A 13,481-nucleotide genomic window follows, 5' to 3' on the forward strand; every position below is an offset into this window, starting at 1 on the left:
GTCCTAAAGAATAAAGACAGGTTGGAAAATGATATGTAAACGCGAGTTATGACGCATTTTTGTACATAAGACCACACAAATATTTGAAGTACACTTCATAAATAATGTAGGATATGTTCTACTTCAAGAAATTAGAAATTGCACTTTGGATGTAAAATAGCTGGTTAAGAAGACAATTTGGCTGGTAGGAAGGCTGCAAAATTGTCCCCTTTTCAGTGTGAAGAGGCTGTATGACCTCACCCTGTCTATTATCTCTGTGATGAAGATGAACATGTATTTATTTTTGCATCTTATAAAAATACTTCCTGAGACATCACACAGTCCTCTTTTACTAGGAGCCTTTTGTGTCAAGTGAACTTGCTCCCACTGACCTGTAGCACCACCAGGCCTGGTCTGAAGTTTGGATCTTTCTCCTTCATGGCCTCCACATCCTTCTTCAGCCTCTCCCTCACCTGGCTGGATTAAACAAAAACAAGCAACTGTTCAAACAATGTCACACCACCAGGTCAGTGCTCTTACACAGACACAGAGCTCCCCAACACCAGTGTAGTAACACTGTCATCCCAAGCCTCTCAAATAGTAGATTTACAAGTAATTTCAGCTCATTTTAGAGGAGATCTCTCAGTTGCTATGCATTTTTTAACTTTAGTAACATTTATGAAATATATTTCAGTGAACATTTTGTGAAAATGATTTAGAAAACCAGAAGCCAACTTCACCAGCAAGCAAGCATGTAAATTAAAGGGTTTTACTAAGTTTACAAATGCTATGTAAAAGTACTACTCAGGCCCAATTTCAAGAGCTTAAATTAATATCTCAGTCTCAACATCATTTGGGTTAAGTGGGACTGGAAAACTGTTCTAAAGAGCAGTTGAGTGCAATGCCTTCATCTGATGTAATTACAAACTGATCCTTTTCTATTATTAAAATAAACAAACAAAACCTATAAACAGCAGTAAAACAGTCTTTTCTCTACATATTTAAACACGGGTTGTTTGCTGGTTGTGGATCTAATTGATTCTCTCCATCATGGCTTATCTGGGTGTTATTTGTTTATTAAAGATTTTGTGAGAGCATAATGTTATTATTACTATGTTTTCAATTAAAAATAACAATGCTGTTGGTGTATGCTGTTCGTTTGTACCAACAACAATACAGCTGGCTTTTGAAATTATAGACAGACAAAAGACTATTTTACTTCTTGTACAACAACTGTCTAAAAACACAGCTTGATTGCTTGCTTTTACTTTCAGTGCATCTGAGGAGAAAGGAGAGCCACAATGTTTGACCATTTTTTGTTAAACTTTCAATACTATTTCAGTTTTAATTCAGGGTGCATATGTGATGAACAATCAACATTAGATTAAGAGGCTGTTTCAGTGAAGTTAACGTTGACACTTGATTTTGATCTTCACAGCTGAATCTGCTCTTTTTGTAGGTTCTGCAATGGTCTGTTAATCAGCTGAAGTGCATACTGGCCACATCAAAGAAACTTCAGAGTAAATCCCACTGACATTACATAACTCCATTACTGAGCTCAGTCATACTAAACTGGGTCATTGCCCCATTGATCTAAGAAATCATTCAACTATCACTGTCTAAACCCAGTCAAGAGGAGGAAGCGCTGTACTCTGATCAGAGCCATGGTGTAGCCAAAGAGACCAAATCTGGTTCACTGGTTCGGTTTTATCTCTCTGTTAAAACCTGATGAGCACAAAGGTCAGACTGCAACCAAGAGGTTCCAATACACAGTGCATGCAAACATTCTGCAATCAATAAGGCATTTTACAGGTTCTGTTTCTTTCAACAGAGTCATAGTTAATTACCAAAAGCCAAACGACGTCAGGGGAAATTTAAGTGTTGAAGTGGGTCAGTCGCTGTGTAATTACAGCCAAATCAGTCATGCTAGGGACCAAATAAAGAAAGCATGAGCTGCTCAGTCTTGTGACCAGTGAAAGTGACTGACACAATTGTGACCACTGAAACTAGTTTTAAAAAAAAAAATCCAAGGCAACAAGAAAGTAAGAAAATACAAAACTGTGTACAAATACAAAAATAATTATACTAACATCTATTTTGACTGTCGTGTGTCGTAAAACATATTAAAATTTACTGATAAACCACAAATGTGGCATAGTTAAAGACTAGCCTACGTTACTATAATCAAAATGACTGAAGCTTGCTGAAAGTGTCAGCACACTCACAGCACACCATACACACTTTCATTTGTATATGTCAGCATTAAGTGATAGTACAGATCAACAAAGGTCTATACAGTTATAGCAGTTAACAGTGAGCATTGTCCAACTTGCGGTCAGCTAGTACTATTAGAAATATTTTTGTAGTTGGCCTGTTTTTAAGTAAATTTAAAAAAAGTCACTAAAGTTCACATTAAAAGTCACTTTTAGAGGGAAAAAAAAGCAAAATAATAAAAGACTATTAGTAGGAACAGCACTTCATACGGCACTTTTAAGCAAAAAATTATTAGGCCGGTCACCTGACAAGGTGGAATTCCAGCTAATTCTCAAAATTTCTGCATAATACACTCAGTGAGGCGTAAGCAAAGTTGTTCGGAGTGGTTTAGTTGAAATATGGATTGTAGAAAAACTTCAGTGGTATCCATAGGAACCAGAGGTCACAATGCCTACAACGCACATATAGCCATTTTAATTACTATCCAAAATTAATCATGATCATGCACGTGTCTTTAGTGGCAAAATATTGCATATATCTGACAAAAAAGTTTTCATTGGGTACAATTTTGCCTTGAATTAATTACTAAAACAGTTTTAGGCCAAAATGTTCTCATCAACAATGACCACCATGGTCACCAATTCTAACTGGTTTAGAATGGTGCATTTCCCATTTTGACTGATTGGTTCACAACCTCACCGGTTAATAAATAAAAAAAAATTTAATTGTTGAAATTACCCTTTCAAAGCAAGCACAGCCTATTTGATAGATTTGCTTACAAGCAGTACTATTGGTTCATTTACTTTTATGAACTCAATTTGATGCAAATAAATAAATGAATCTATTTTTGACATCACTTAACAAAAACTTGATCACTACATATTTACATTTGTATTTACGTACACATATTATTTTAAAAGTGGATTGATTTGCTCTGTATCCCCCAGAGGGCACATTAAGGCTCGTTCAATATCTCTCTCTCTCTCTCTCATTATATTTATATATATATATATATATATATATATATATATATATATATATATATATATATATATATATATATATATGGCTGCTTCTTGGGAAACTTTAGGCCTTGAATTGTAGGCGAATTCATGCCAGGCCGTGCAATATAATCAGCCTGCAATAAAGCCTATAAAACAGACTACAACATGATAGTGAACTCTGATAATAACAACTGCAAATAGTTCTCATATGAAGGCCAAGGACGCAAATATGGGTTGCGCTCCTGCCCTAACTACACAGAAGAGGTGAAAACACTGCGGGTCTGCTCGGTGATCTGAACACTGCGGGTCTGCTCGGTGATCTGAACACTGCGGGTCTGCTCGGTGATCTGAACACTGCGGGTCTGCTCGGTGATCTGAACACTGCGGGTTCGCTCGGTGATCTGAACACTGCGGGTTCGCTCGGTGATCTGAACACTGCGGGTTTGCTCGGTGATCTGAACGCGCCTCTTCCATAATCAAACGCGCATGAGCACTGCACGTGGCTGTGGAGCTCCTCTCCTCTTCACTTTGTTTCAGTCATGTAACTAAATACACAAACTTTACACAACTCCAGACTTTTAAATCTTGTTTAGCACAGCGTTTATTTTCTCCACGTTAAGGGAAATTGGCGGTAAAACACCTCTGAACGACTCTCCTGCCTGGTGGAACGCTTCCAGCTCTCTCCCACTTTAGAGCCTAGCTGCCGCTGCAAAGCGCGAAACGGAAACATGAAAAACTTACGCAGAGACTTCTTTCCCGCTGATGATCTGAGCTGACATCCCGGCGGTTGTGGGCTCTCCTAAAGGACAATGAACTTGTCTGCTTCTAAACTTTTCCACCAGCACTTCTCAGCGGACACCATTCACGCTCAGAAAATCGTAACGTATTTAACGTAGTCTATGTGTTTCGACACTGAGTCCCTACGGCTCGAGAGTCAACTTTCGCCGTAAACGCTTTACGAATATCGCTGGATCCTGACGTTAACGATGTAGGCGTAACGCTCTGCACCAATCAGGCGGCTCCTTATAAAACCGTGTTGATGAAATAAGGGAGCTTCAAAATGTTAGATATGATTTACTCTACAGAGAATTTTCTGGCTAAATTTAGGAATAATGTGAACGTAAATTGCTCCTTTTTTTACCCAGCCAGAAGAAGATATTCCCCATTTATATATATATATATATATATATATATATATATATATATATATATATATATATATATATATATATATATATATTATTTATTTATTTATTTTTGGTGAATGTGAGGCAGTTTAATATTCACAGACAAAAGGTGAAGCAGTGGGCTTGTGTTCGTCAAAACGAACCAGAGAATAAATGTTTTTCTGCTAAAAGAAATGCTCTTTTATTTACAAAGCTTCAGTCATACAGCATCTACTAACAGTAAACACTAAAACCACACTGAATACCTCACAGCAGAACACAGGACAACAGGCATATAAACACGTCTTAAACTTAGAAACAACACTATTAACAACAAACCTTCTTTCTTAACGGAGATGGGGAGGCGCGTGCAGGCGCAACTTTGCGTGCCAAGCCAACTGACCTCCTCTTGAAAAAGCGGAGCGCGCAGAAAACCCCCCAATGCTCCTTACTTAATGAGGAATTCCACCAATATCTCAACATTTCTGCATGATTCAATTCTGCATGATCACAAAGTCTTCCCGAGCGGTCTGATGTGTAATGTTCTGCTCTAGAGAATCATTCTCAGAATCACAGCGAGGACCAGGCGTCTGAGTTTAAAACATACTAACTACATTAAAATGAACCAACTCATGCCTGAGACATTGTTTCACGAGAGTTTAGAGATACGGTTTGGGCCTAAAATGTAAGTGAGATGGTACCTGCAGGGGATAATAATAGGGGATCAAAGTCCAGCGGACATCGCAACCCCCTGGTTCCTATCACCACCAGGGTGAAGAGCGGCGAGTTTCTATACACTGAACCATTTCGCATCAGACCGCTCTGAATGACCGTGTGCACACCGCACCGAGTGATCTGTGTAGACGTCCTGAAGAATCAGTGATGTTCACCTTTAAGGTTCACTTTTATTCTGACAGGGTGTTTTAGTGGTGCCGTTTCCCGGAGGGCAGTGAGCGGAGCGGCCCACAGCCGGACGGACAGGTCATCTGTTCAGAGCTGCCTGCTTGACAGCTGTGGCGGAGGCATAGCTAGCTTGCTAGCTAACGCTACGTATCCCGAAGAAAGGTCAGTTTGTCCGCAAAACACGGTCCTTCAGGGCGAGTGCTTTGGTGGTGGGCTAGCGGTGTGACGTCGATGTTTTATGAGTGAAGTGCCATTTACTCAGCTAACGCTAGTTAACTGACTAGTTGCTTGCTGTCAAGGTAGGTGAGGTACCATAATCGAGAAGCAGCTAAACGACGCTAAGACCAAAAAGCTGACTCGATAGTAAAAAGCCAGCATAGCTGAACCATGATCAGTCCCCGGCTGTTGAGATTACAGCTGTCAGTCGACTAGTTGGGGTAAAAAAAGCTAGTTAACCTGTCGTTTTAATGAACTTCGTTTCTGTGAAACAGCGGACGTAGATTAACGTTAACGGTAGCTAACGTTAGCTCGCTAGCTATTGTCTGTGCTAACGAATCTTTTGTTGAGCGGAAACGGTAATTCACACATTTATTAAGCTCACACAAACCATAAAATAAAGAACATGGCCAAATAGCACTGCTGAAGACACCTCAGGGACGCGTCGTTGTTAGCTTACAGCTGTAGCAGTTTAGACTTCGTTATCTAGCTAGGTTAGCTCTCTAGCTTAAATGTTGTAAACATTATGAATCTGAAGCTGGCTTCCTGTTCGCCAGCTTCTTTGAAATTTTCCGTTCCCCCTTAAATGGTGCAGTGGTGGCATTCTGTGCCTCAGGCTCCATAATGTTACATCTACACCATTTAAGGTGGAACGGGGAAAAGCGAATAAGAAACTGACTTTAGCTTCGTGTTTAGATTCGACCTCAGTTAACTGCCTCGCTAACTAACTAACTAACTAACCTACGTGTCCGGCGTTGAAGAACATTTCTGCTAGCGTTGAGGATCTTGACACGCAATTCATCATATTATAAAAATGTGATTAAAGGGCAACATTTTAATTGCCACGTTTACGGGTTAATGTCAGCTTTAGGTCACATTGCTCTACATTTGGAAACAAAACAAGGAAGCCCTTTTTTCTTGATTCCCGCAGTCGGCGTGGAATTGGAACTGAAGACTAACCTTTGGAGTTGCTGCGGGGAATGTTGGACACCTGTGTAATCGTTATAATTATCAAACAAAAAATATAAGGTTCTGAAAATGACGAGAAACCAACCTATTAGGATCATCTCAAGCGGTGGTAGTCCTTCATACTGAATGGTTAATGATCCTCACGGCACAAGTCTCTTTATTGCATTATGAGTTATACTGTGGGGCCTCAAAGTAAATTTAATGTGATGGGCTGAATGTTATTTTGTCCTCTACAGGAGACAGTAGCCCTGCTGTGAAGGGTAAGATGTCAGAAGGAATTAATGAGAGGTATTCATCGGTGCAGATCTCCACAGCGTCTCTTTCTAGCCTGCCTTGGTCTCTGTTGATCTTGAGTTTGCTGTCTACTTCACATGCATCAAGTAAGTTACTTGCAACCAGATTGCTCCTTTTATGTGCTGTGTGTAGGCAGGATTTGGAAAACACTGGGCTCAAAGGGAAAATACAACTGTTGATTAGCTGTAACAGATGATTTGTGTTGAGCAAAGGGGAGTGAGCTTTTTTCATTTCTCTTTAGGCTTTTCTGTTTATGGTGCACTTGGTATTTTGAGATCCTTTATGATTGCTTTACACAGTTAGCCATAAAGTTGACTTACAGCACTATCACCAGTCTGGGGGGTGAAGTAAGGGCCTGCTTCTTTTGAGGTATATAAGATCTGTGGTGTAGAGGAGCATCTCTATATGGACTTTGACAGTTTAAGTGCTTAATTCGTACCTTGAATTGACACTGTTGAAACTGAGCTGACCCACCTCCAATAAATGCAGTGCTGTTTGCAGAATACACTAGTCTCAATATCACACAGCCTATTTTGTTTCCAGCTGAAGTCACTTGGTTGTAGGAAGTATTGTACAAAATGTAAAACAGCCCACCGATTCTGTGATTCACCAGAGTTATATAATCCCACATCGTGCCCACTTTGGCTTGTTTTTCAAAGGCCTGTAGGTAATGATCATGCTGCATCTGCCTACAGCTCTGAGCTAGTACTTCAAACACCTTCCTTATTCCGCAGCATATCTAATGTCTGGAACATGTCTGACGCCTTTTCTTAATCAGGTTGTGTGAGGCCGTTCTCCATCCAGCATGGCCGAGTGAATGTGACTGAGACCAACAGAGGCTCCTTTCCTGTGGGCACTGTGCTCCAGTATAGCTGTGATTCAGGGTACACTGTGGATGGTCCCAGCATCGTCATCTGCACCCGAGAGGGTCTTTGGTCTTCAGGCCCACCACGCTGTCTACATGATAACTGTGAGTTCCCCGTAAGGCGTGGGCAATATGACAAAAATATTGTTTGTTGTTTTTGTTGTATTGTTTTTGACGCAATGATGCTGATAAGACTGACTACTTAGGTATTCTTAGGAAATTCTTTGATATTCCTTAGTGTTGAAGGTTATGGTTGGTACCATAAAAGTATGGAATTTCGATACCCAGCCATAGACACGAGTCCTTTTGCGGACTGAGCTTGATTTCGGTGGTTTCTGATTCCTTTTTATAGTATGATCCTGTTTTGTTTTTAGTGTTGTAGTCTTTCCTGCTATGAGTAAATGACAATGTGATATTGAATGACAGAAATGCAGTCGTCTGGTCTATATTGAGATAGTGATGCAGAGATTTTTTTTGCTGCGCTCAAGCATGGGCAAGGATAAAAGACAAATTGTAGAAAAGTCCCAGTTCATTGTTTTATCATTTTTTTTGACATTATATCTAGAGAACAACAATGAAGAAAGATTTATTGATGAGAATTCTGACTCCACCACTACATGGCTAACATGTTATATTGTGTACCTCTTGTTTAATAGGGAGCATTTATGAATTCATTTTAATTCTTTAATTAGGGTTTCTACAGGTCCTGGAAATCTAGAGGGCCATGGAAAAAAATGTGCCAAATTCCAGTGCTGAATTGTCCTTGGAAAAAAAGTTTAATATGCAATAGCTGAAAAATAACAACTGTAAAGACTGTCTTCAACAAGATAAAGCAAATAAGCATGTGGTTGAAAGTTATTACTGCATGAACTGAATAAATGTGATACTGGAAACATTGATGAGCCTTAAGAAGAGGAGCAAATGCACATTAATGCATGTTAATTCTCTAACATCCCTTTGTAGCCTTGTATCGAAAGCATAGACTTATCTTTTGGTCTTTGCAAGTCATTATTCATTTAAAATCATCAGTATATTACACTTTTATTTAGGCTCAGATCATTTTGTTGTGGATATTCAGTACTAACCTGTACATAACCTTTGGTCCTTGATTTCTGTTTTTAGAAGAAATTGCCTGTTAATCTCAAGCATGCACTTTAATATACATTTGAATCCATTAAATAAAGGTAGCCACTAGTTCACGTAACCTGTCAAGTTATTAGTTCAGCACTTCACTTTCAGGGTATTGCTGAGATCTTCTGGTCTATTCAACTTCACTTAAGCTTGATGTCCTCTTTGGTATTTTCAAATGATTGTTCTACAAGAGCAGTATTTTACCTCAAAGTAAATGTTCCTGATTGTCACATTTATCTGTTTTTATCAGATTGTGTGCGGCCATTCCCCATCCAGCATGGCCAAGTGAATGTGACGGAAGCCAGCAGAGGATCCTTCCCTGTGGGCACTGTGCTCCAGTACAGCTGTGATTCAGGATACACTGTGGATGGTCCCAGCATCGTCATCTGCACCCGAGAGGGTCTTTGGTCTTCAGGCCCACCACGCTGTCTACATAATAACTGTGAGTTCCCAGTTAGAGGTGGGCAATATGACAAAAATATCAGATCATGTCTCTTAAGGAGGAATTCCACACCTATTTTTTTTGCATAATTAAGTAGTTAAGACATAAACAAAATCATTCAGAGTAGTTTGATGTGAAATGCTCTGCTCTACAGCGTTACTGAGTCAGAATTGTCCGCATAGGTGGTGATAGGAGCTAGACGTTTGAAGGTTTTAATACCTCTAAATGCTACCTCACAGAAAGTTATTACATGAAATGGTTATGAAAATGTTGCCTGACGCCTGGGAGATTTTTATGATGGTTCTATAGTTTGGAGGTGATGTTTTATGCTTGAATCTTTTTCCTCATACATGGCAAAGAGGTACATGCAGAGTGCCATAAAGCAAAATAGTTCAAATTTGATTACATTTTAAAATTTATATATGTAAACAGTCCCTGGTTGTACATAAAATGCTATTGTAGACATTGCAATCCCTGGTTCCTGTCACCGCTGCAAAGAGATCCGAGTCATTAAGTTTTTCTACAGAAAACCATATCACATCAAACCACTCTAAATAACATTGTGCAGTGTCCCTTAAAGGACACTTTCTTGATAAATATCACAATATTTTGACCCAACACGGTGCACAAACATTTCAAATTTGTCTTAAAAAAAAAAACTAAATAGAATTACTTTTATTCAGTCGTTTCACCACACTAAATCTAATTATATGGGGCTGTGTGAGGACTCTATTTAATTAGGTTCTATATGCAATTATTCCGTATTTCCTAAATACAATCAATATCCGTGATATGCTCAGAAAAGTGTATTGTTTGTCACAACAACAATTAAAATATGGTCATATTGCCTGCATTGTTCCCAGTATAATCTTACTTGTGGTCATGGCCTTGTAGAGTCCCTTTTTTAATGCTAAAATGCCTACAGTAATGCTAATTCAATGCTAATAAAAAAATGTTGTTTTTCTCCTAGGCTGTACAGTAGATAGCAGTTTTTCCTGTGATGTGAACGTGATGTAAAAGTAGAATTATTAAAATTATACTGAATTATGTTCAGCATCATTTTTTTAGCATCATTTTCTGTAACCATTTGTGTTCCAGTGTGCGGTCCTCCATTTGAGCCAGAAAACGGAGGTTATACCTGCCACCCGTCCCCATGTCAACGCCTGACTCACGGAACAGTGGTTGAATATTTTTGTGATCAGGGCTACACACTGAAGGGGGACTACAAATACCTTACCTGCCAGAATGGCGAGTGGGACAGCCCTATGCAGGTCAGCTGTGTTCTCAGCCAGGGTAAGTGAAACACTGTGTTCAACTCCGTCTGCTTAAGCTCAACTAATCTACCTAAATTTCTCCTACTGAATCTTGCTTCGCTCCTAATCAATATTTTGAAAGGTTTTTTTTTTGTGGAGTAACTATATCTAGTGTCATATATTAGATGCTACATTTACATTCTTCACTATTTATTGCTAAAATGATTGGTCTCCAGCACATTGTAGAAGACAGCCAATATTAACATCTAGATCTGGATAAGTAGTGAAATAGTTAGATTTCATTAGGGGTCAGTCTCACCTCCTGAGACCTAAATGTACTACCGGCCAAGAAACTCTCACTGGGTGAGGTATATCTGTGCCAGATTTGATGATTCTTCAATGATGATTCTGTCTATTTTGAGCAGAAAAGTATCCAGCTCCTGTGCTGGGAATGAACACACTGTCCATTGTGGCCTCCACTGCCAGCTCTGTGGCACTGGTCCTTCTGCTGGTGGTCCTATTTGTCTTACTGCAGCCCAAACTGAAGTCTTTCCATCACGGACGGTGAGCCATCTACTCGTTTTAGGATTTTCTCTGTTATTTTAACAGGCTACACCACAATATACAGGGAGTAGATTTAGGAAATAAGTATTTCAGGTGCCATATTTTGATTGCTTGTTGACTGGAGTTTTTTTTATTTAAGTTAGCAAATATTTTACTTACTGTAGATGATGAAATGTTTCATCAGATTTTTGCTGTAGTCATTGCTTTTCCTTTGTTCTGTTTACCTATTTTCTGGGGCAGGCATGTGCATAGATAGACCCAAGGAGGATCTTGAGCATCCTGCCCTTTTCAATGTGTCTTCTTTGTCACTGTGTATTATATATAGCTGCCAGTACTGTTCAAGTCCACTCAGGCAAATATAACTATACTTGCTCCAGGGGTGGAGCTAGAGGGTCAGGTTGAGTTCCTGGAGCTGTAGATTTCATTAAACAAAGTTTTTCATAAACCGAAACAGATCTTGAACAACGTTTTTTCAGACAATGTGGACCTTTTAAATACCTGTATTTAAAAATGTGGACCTCTTAAAGATAGTATAGTGGTTCTTGCCACAGCCCTATACACTTTGTTAATTCCCACAAATGCGAACATTTTAGACTGCTTTGAGAAGGACGTTTACTTTCCTTTTAAACATGATTTAAAATACCATGTGTTTTAAATTAAGTTACACTGGGATAATTTGGAGGGGGCTAGAAAAGTTATGACCAGTGGTCCCAGTGCAAATCAAATGTCAGTGTAACTGTTCACTTTTTACTTTTGACACGCTTTCTTCCCATGAGTAACTAACACTTGCAGCATTGTACATTTTTAGAACAACGATACATTTGAATGTCTAGGCAATTATCAAATTGTTTTGAAGTCTTTAAATAGTAACGTCATCTCTCTCCCCTTCTGTAGTCATGATCAGGGAGGCCCTGGGCAGCCCATAACCATCATGGTGGAGGGTGTCCAGGTCACATTGCCATCCTATGAGGAGGCTGTGTCTGGAGCTGGTGGTGTAGCGTTGCCTCGGCCCCACCCACATGCACAGCTGGAGTCTTTGGAGCAGCCTTCAGCCCAGGCCTCAACCACACACACTGAGCATGCAGAGATCGCAGTGGTGCATCGGCCACCTTCCTCTTCATCTTCCTCTTCCTCCTGGTCCTTGGATGCTGTGCAAGGGGCGACAGCAGCATCCACTGCATTACAATACCAGAACCCTGAAAACAGTCAGCATAACAATATGCTGTCTCTACACAGTCCAGAGCAGGACCTGGCTGATGGTATGCATGCTTTTCTGCATCTTTCTGACCATGCTCTGTGTCTCAACAACAACCCTTCTCTCAAAAAAGTTGCGACACAATGCAAAATGTAAATAAAAAAAATGCAATGATGAGGAAATCATTTAAACCCTATGTGTAATTGAAAATAGTACAAAGAAACCATTTCAAATGTTGCAACTGAAAAATTTTATTGTTCTTTTAAAAATATATACTTGTCTTGAAGCCAGTTGAGACAGTTTACCACTGTGTTGCATCACCTCTTCTTTTAACAACACTCTGTAAGCTTTTAGGAAGTAAGGTGCCAAATGTTGTGGTTTCAAAAGTGAAATGTTTTCCCATTCTTGCATGATAAGGGATTTCAGCTGCTCAACAGTTTGGGGTCTTCTTTGTCATATTTTGTTTCATAATGCAGTAATTGTTTCTAATGGTTGATGGTTCTGGATTGCAGACAGACCATTTTAGCACCTGGACTCTTTTACTATGGAGCCATGTTGTTGTAATAGGTGCAGAATGTAGTTTGGCGTTGTCTTGCTGAAATAAGTAGGCCTTCCTAAAAAGGTGTCATCTACATGGCAGCATGTGTTGCACCAAAACCAGTAGACATTGTTCAGCATTAATAGTGCCTTCACGGATTTGCTAGAATGTGCACTAATGCCCCCCGATACCATCACAGATGCTGGCTTTTGAACTGTGTGCTGATAACAAGCTAGATAGTTATACTCCTCTTTAGCCTGCAGAATGCAGTGTCCATGATTTTCAAAAACAATTTAAAAATTTGATTTGTCAGAACTCAGGACATTTTTCTATTTTGCTTTAGTCTATTGTAAATGAGATTGGGCCCAGAGAAAGCAGCGGTGTTTCTGGATCCTACTTATGGTTATCCTATGGTTTCTGTCTGCATGGTAAAGGTGTTTGTAGAGTTTTAACTTGCATTTCTGATGACAAACTGACACAGTTTGGAAGTGTTGCTGAGCCCATGCAGTGGTTTCCACTTCAGAGTCTGTTTTTAATGTAGTACTGCATGAGGGTCCAAAGAACATGGCCAGCCAATAGTGGTTTTAGGCCTTGTCCCTTGCATATAGTTTTCTCTAGTTTTTCCCCAAGTCTTTTAATGATCTTCTGTACCTTAGATTATGAATCTCAAGTTCTTTGCTATTTTACATTGAGAATGTTATTCTTGAATTGTTGCACTATTTGCTTGTGCAGTCTTTCACAGAATGGT

The 13,481-nt window shown here is 39.5% G+C and overlaps 2 protein-coding genes across 2 annotated transcripts in view; one reads left to right on the forward strand and one right to left on the reverse strand.

Annotated features, from left to right (window-relative positions):
* The window catches only part of mthfd1b (methylenetetrahydrofolate dehydrogenase (NADP+ dependent) 1b), a 31,375-nt gene extending 27,245 nt beyond the window's left edge, over positions 1-4,130 (reverse strand). The window contains exons 1-2 of the mRNA XM_017703236.2: positions 3,939-4,130; positions 372-456 (exon numbers count right to left, since the gene is read on the reverse strand). Of these exons, the coding sequence (XP_017558725.1) occupies positions 372-456; positions 3,939-3,976 (123 nt within the window). The 5' untranslated portion in view covers positions 3,977-4,130. The remainder of the gene's footprint in view (positions 1-371; positions 457-3,938) is intronic.
* Positions 4,131-5,128: 998 nt separating this feature from the next.
* The window catches only part of LOC108430634 (sushi domain-containing protein 6-like), an 11,108-nt gene continuing 2,755 nt past the window's right edge, over positions 5,129-13,481 (forward strand). The window contains exons 1-7 of the mRNA XM_017703234.2: positions 5,129-5,428; positions 6,688-6,831; positions 7,524-7,715; positions 8,992-9,183; positions 10,282-10,476; positions 10,862-11,000; positions 11,895-12,259. Coding sequence (XP_017558723.1) covers positions 6,717-6,831; positions 7,524-7,715; positions 8,992-9,183; positions 10,282-10,476; positions 10,862-11,000; positions 11,895-12,259 — 1,198 coding nt within the window. The 5' untranslated portion in view covers positions 5,129-5,428; positions 6,688-6,716. The remainder of the gene's footprint in view (positions 5,429-6,687; positions 6,832-7,523; positions 7,716-8,991; positions 9,184-10,281; positions 10,477-10,861; positions 11,001-11,894; positions 12,260-13,481) is intronic.

Source organism: Pygocentrus nattereri, chromosome 10, assembly GCF_015220715.1.
Source record: "Pygocentrus nattereri isolate fPygNat1 chromosome 10, fPygNat1.pri, whole genome shotgun sequence".
Lineage (NCBI taxonomy): Eukaryota > Metazoa > Chordata > Actinopteri > Characiformes > Serrasalmidae > Pygocentrus > Pygocentrus nattereri.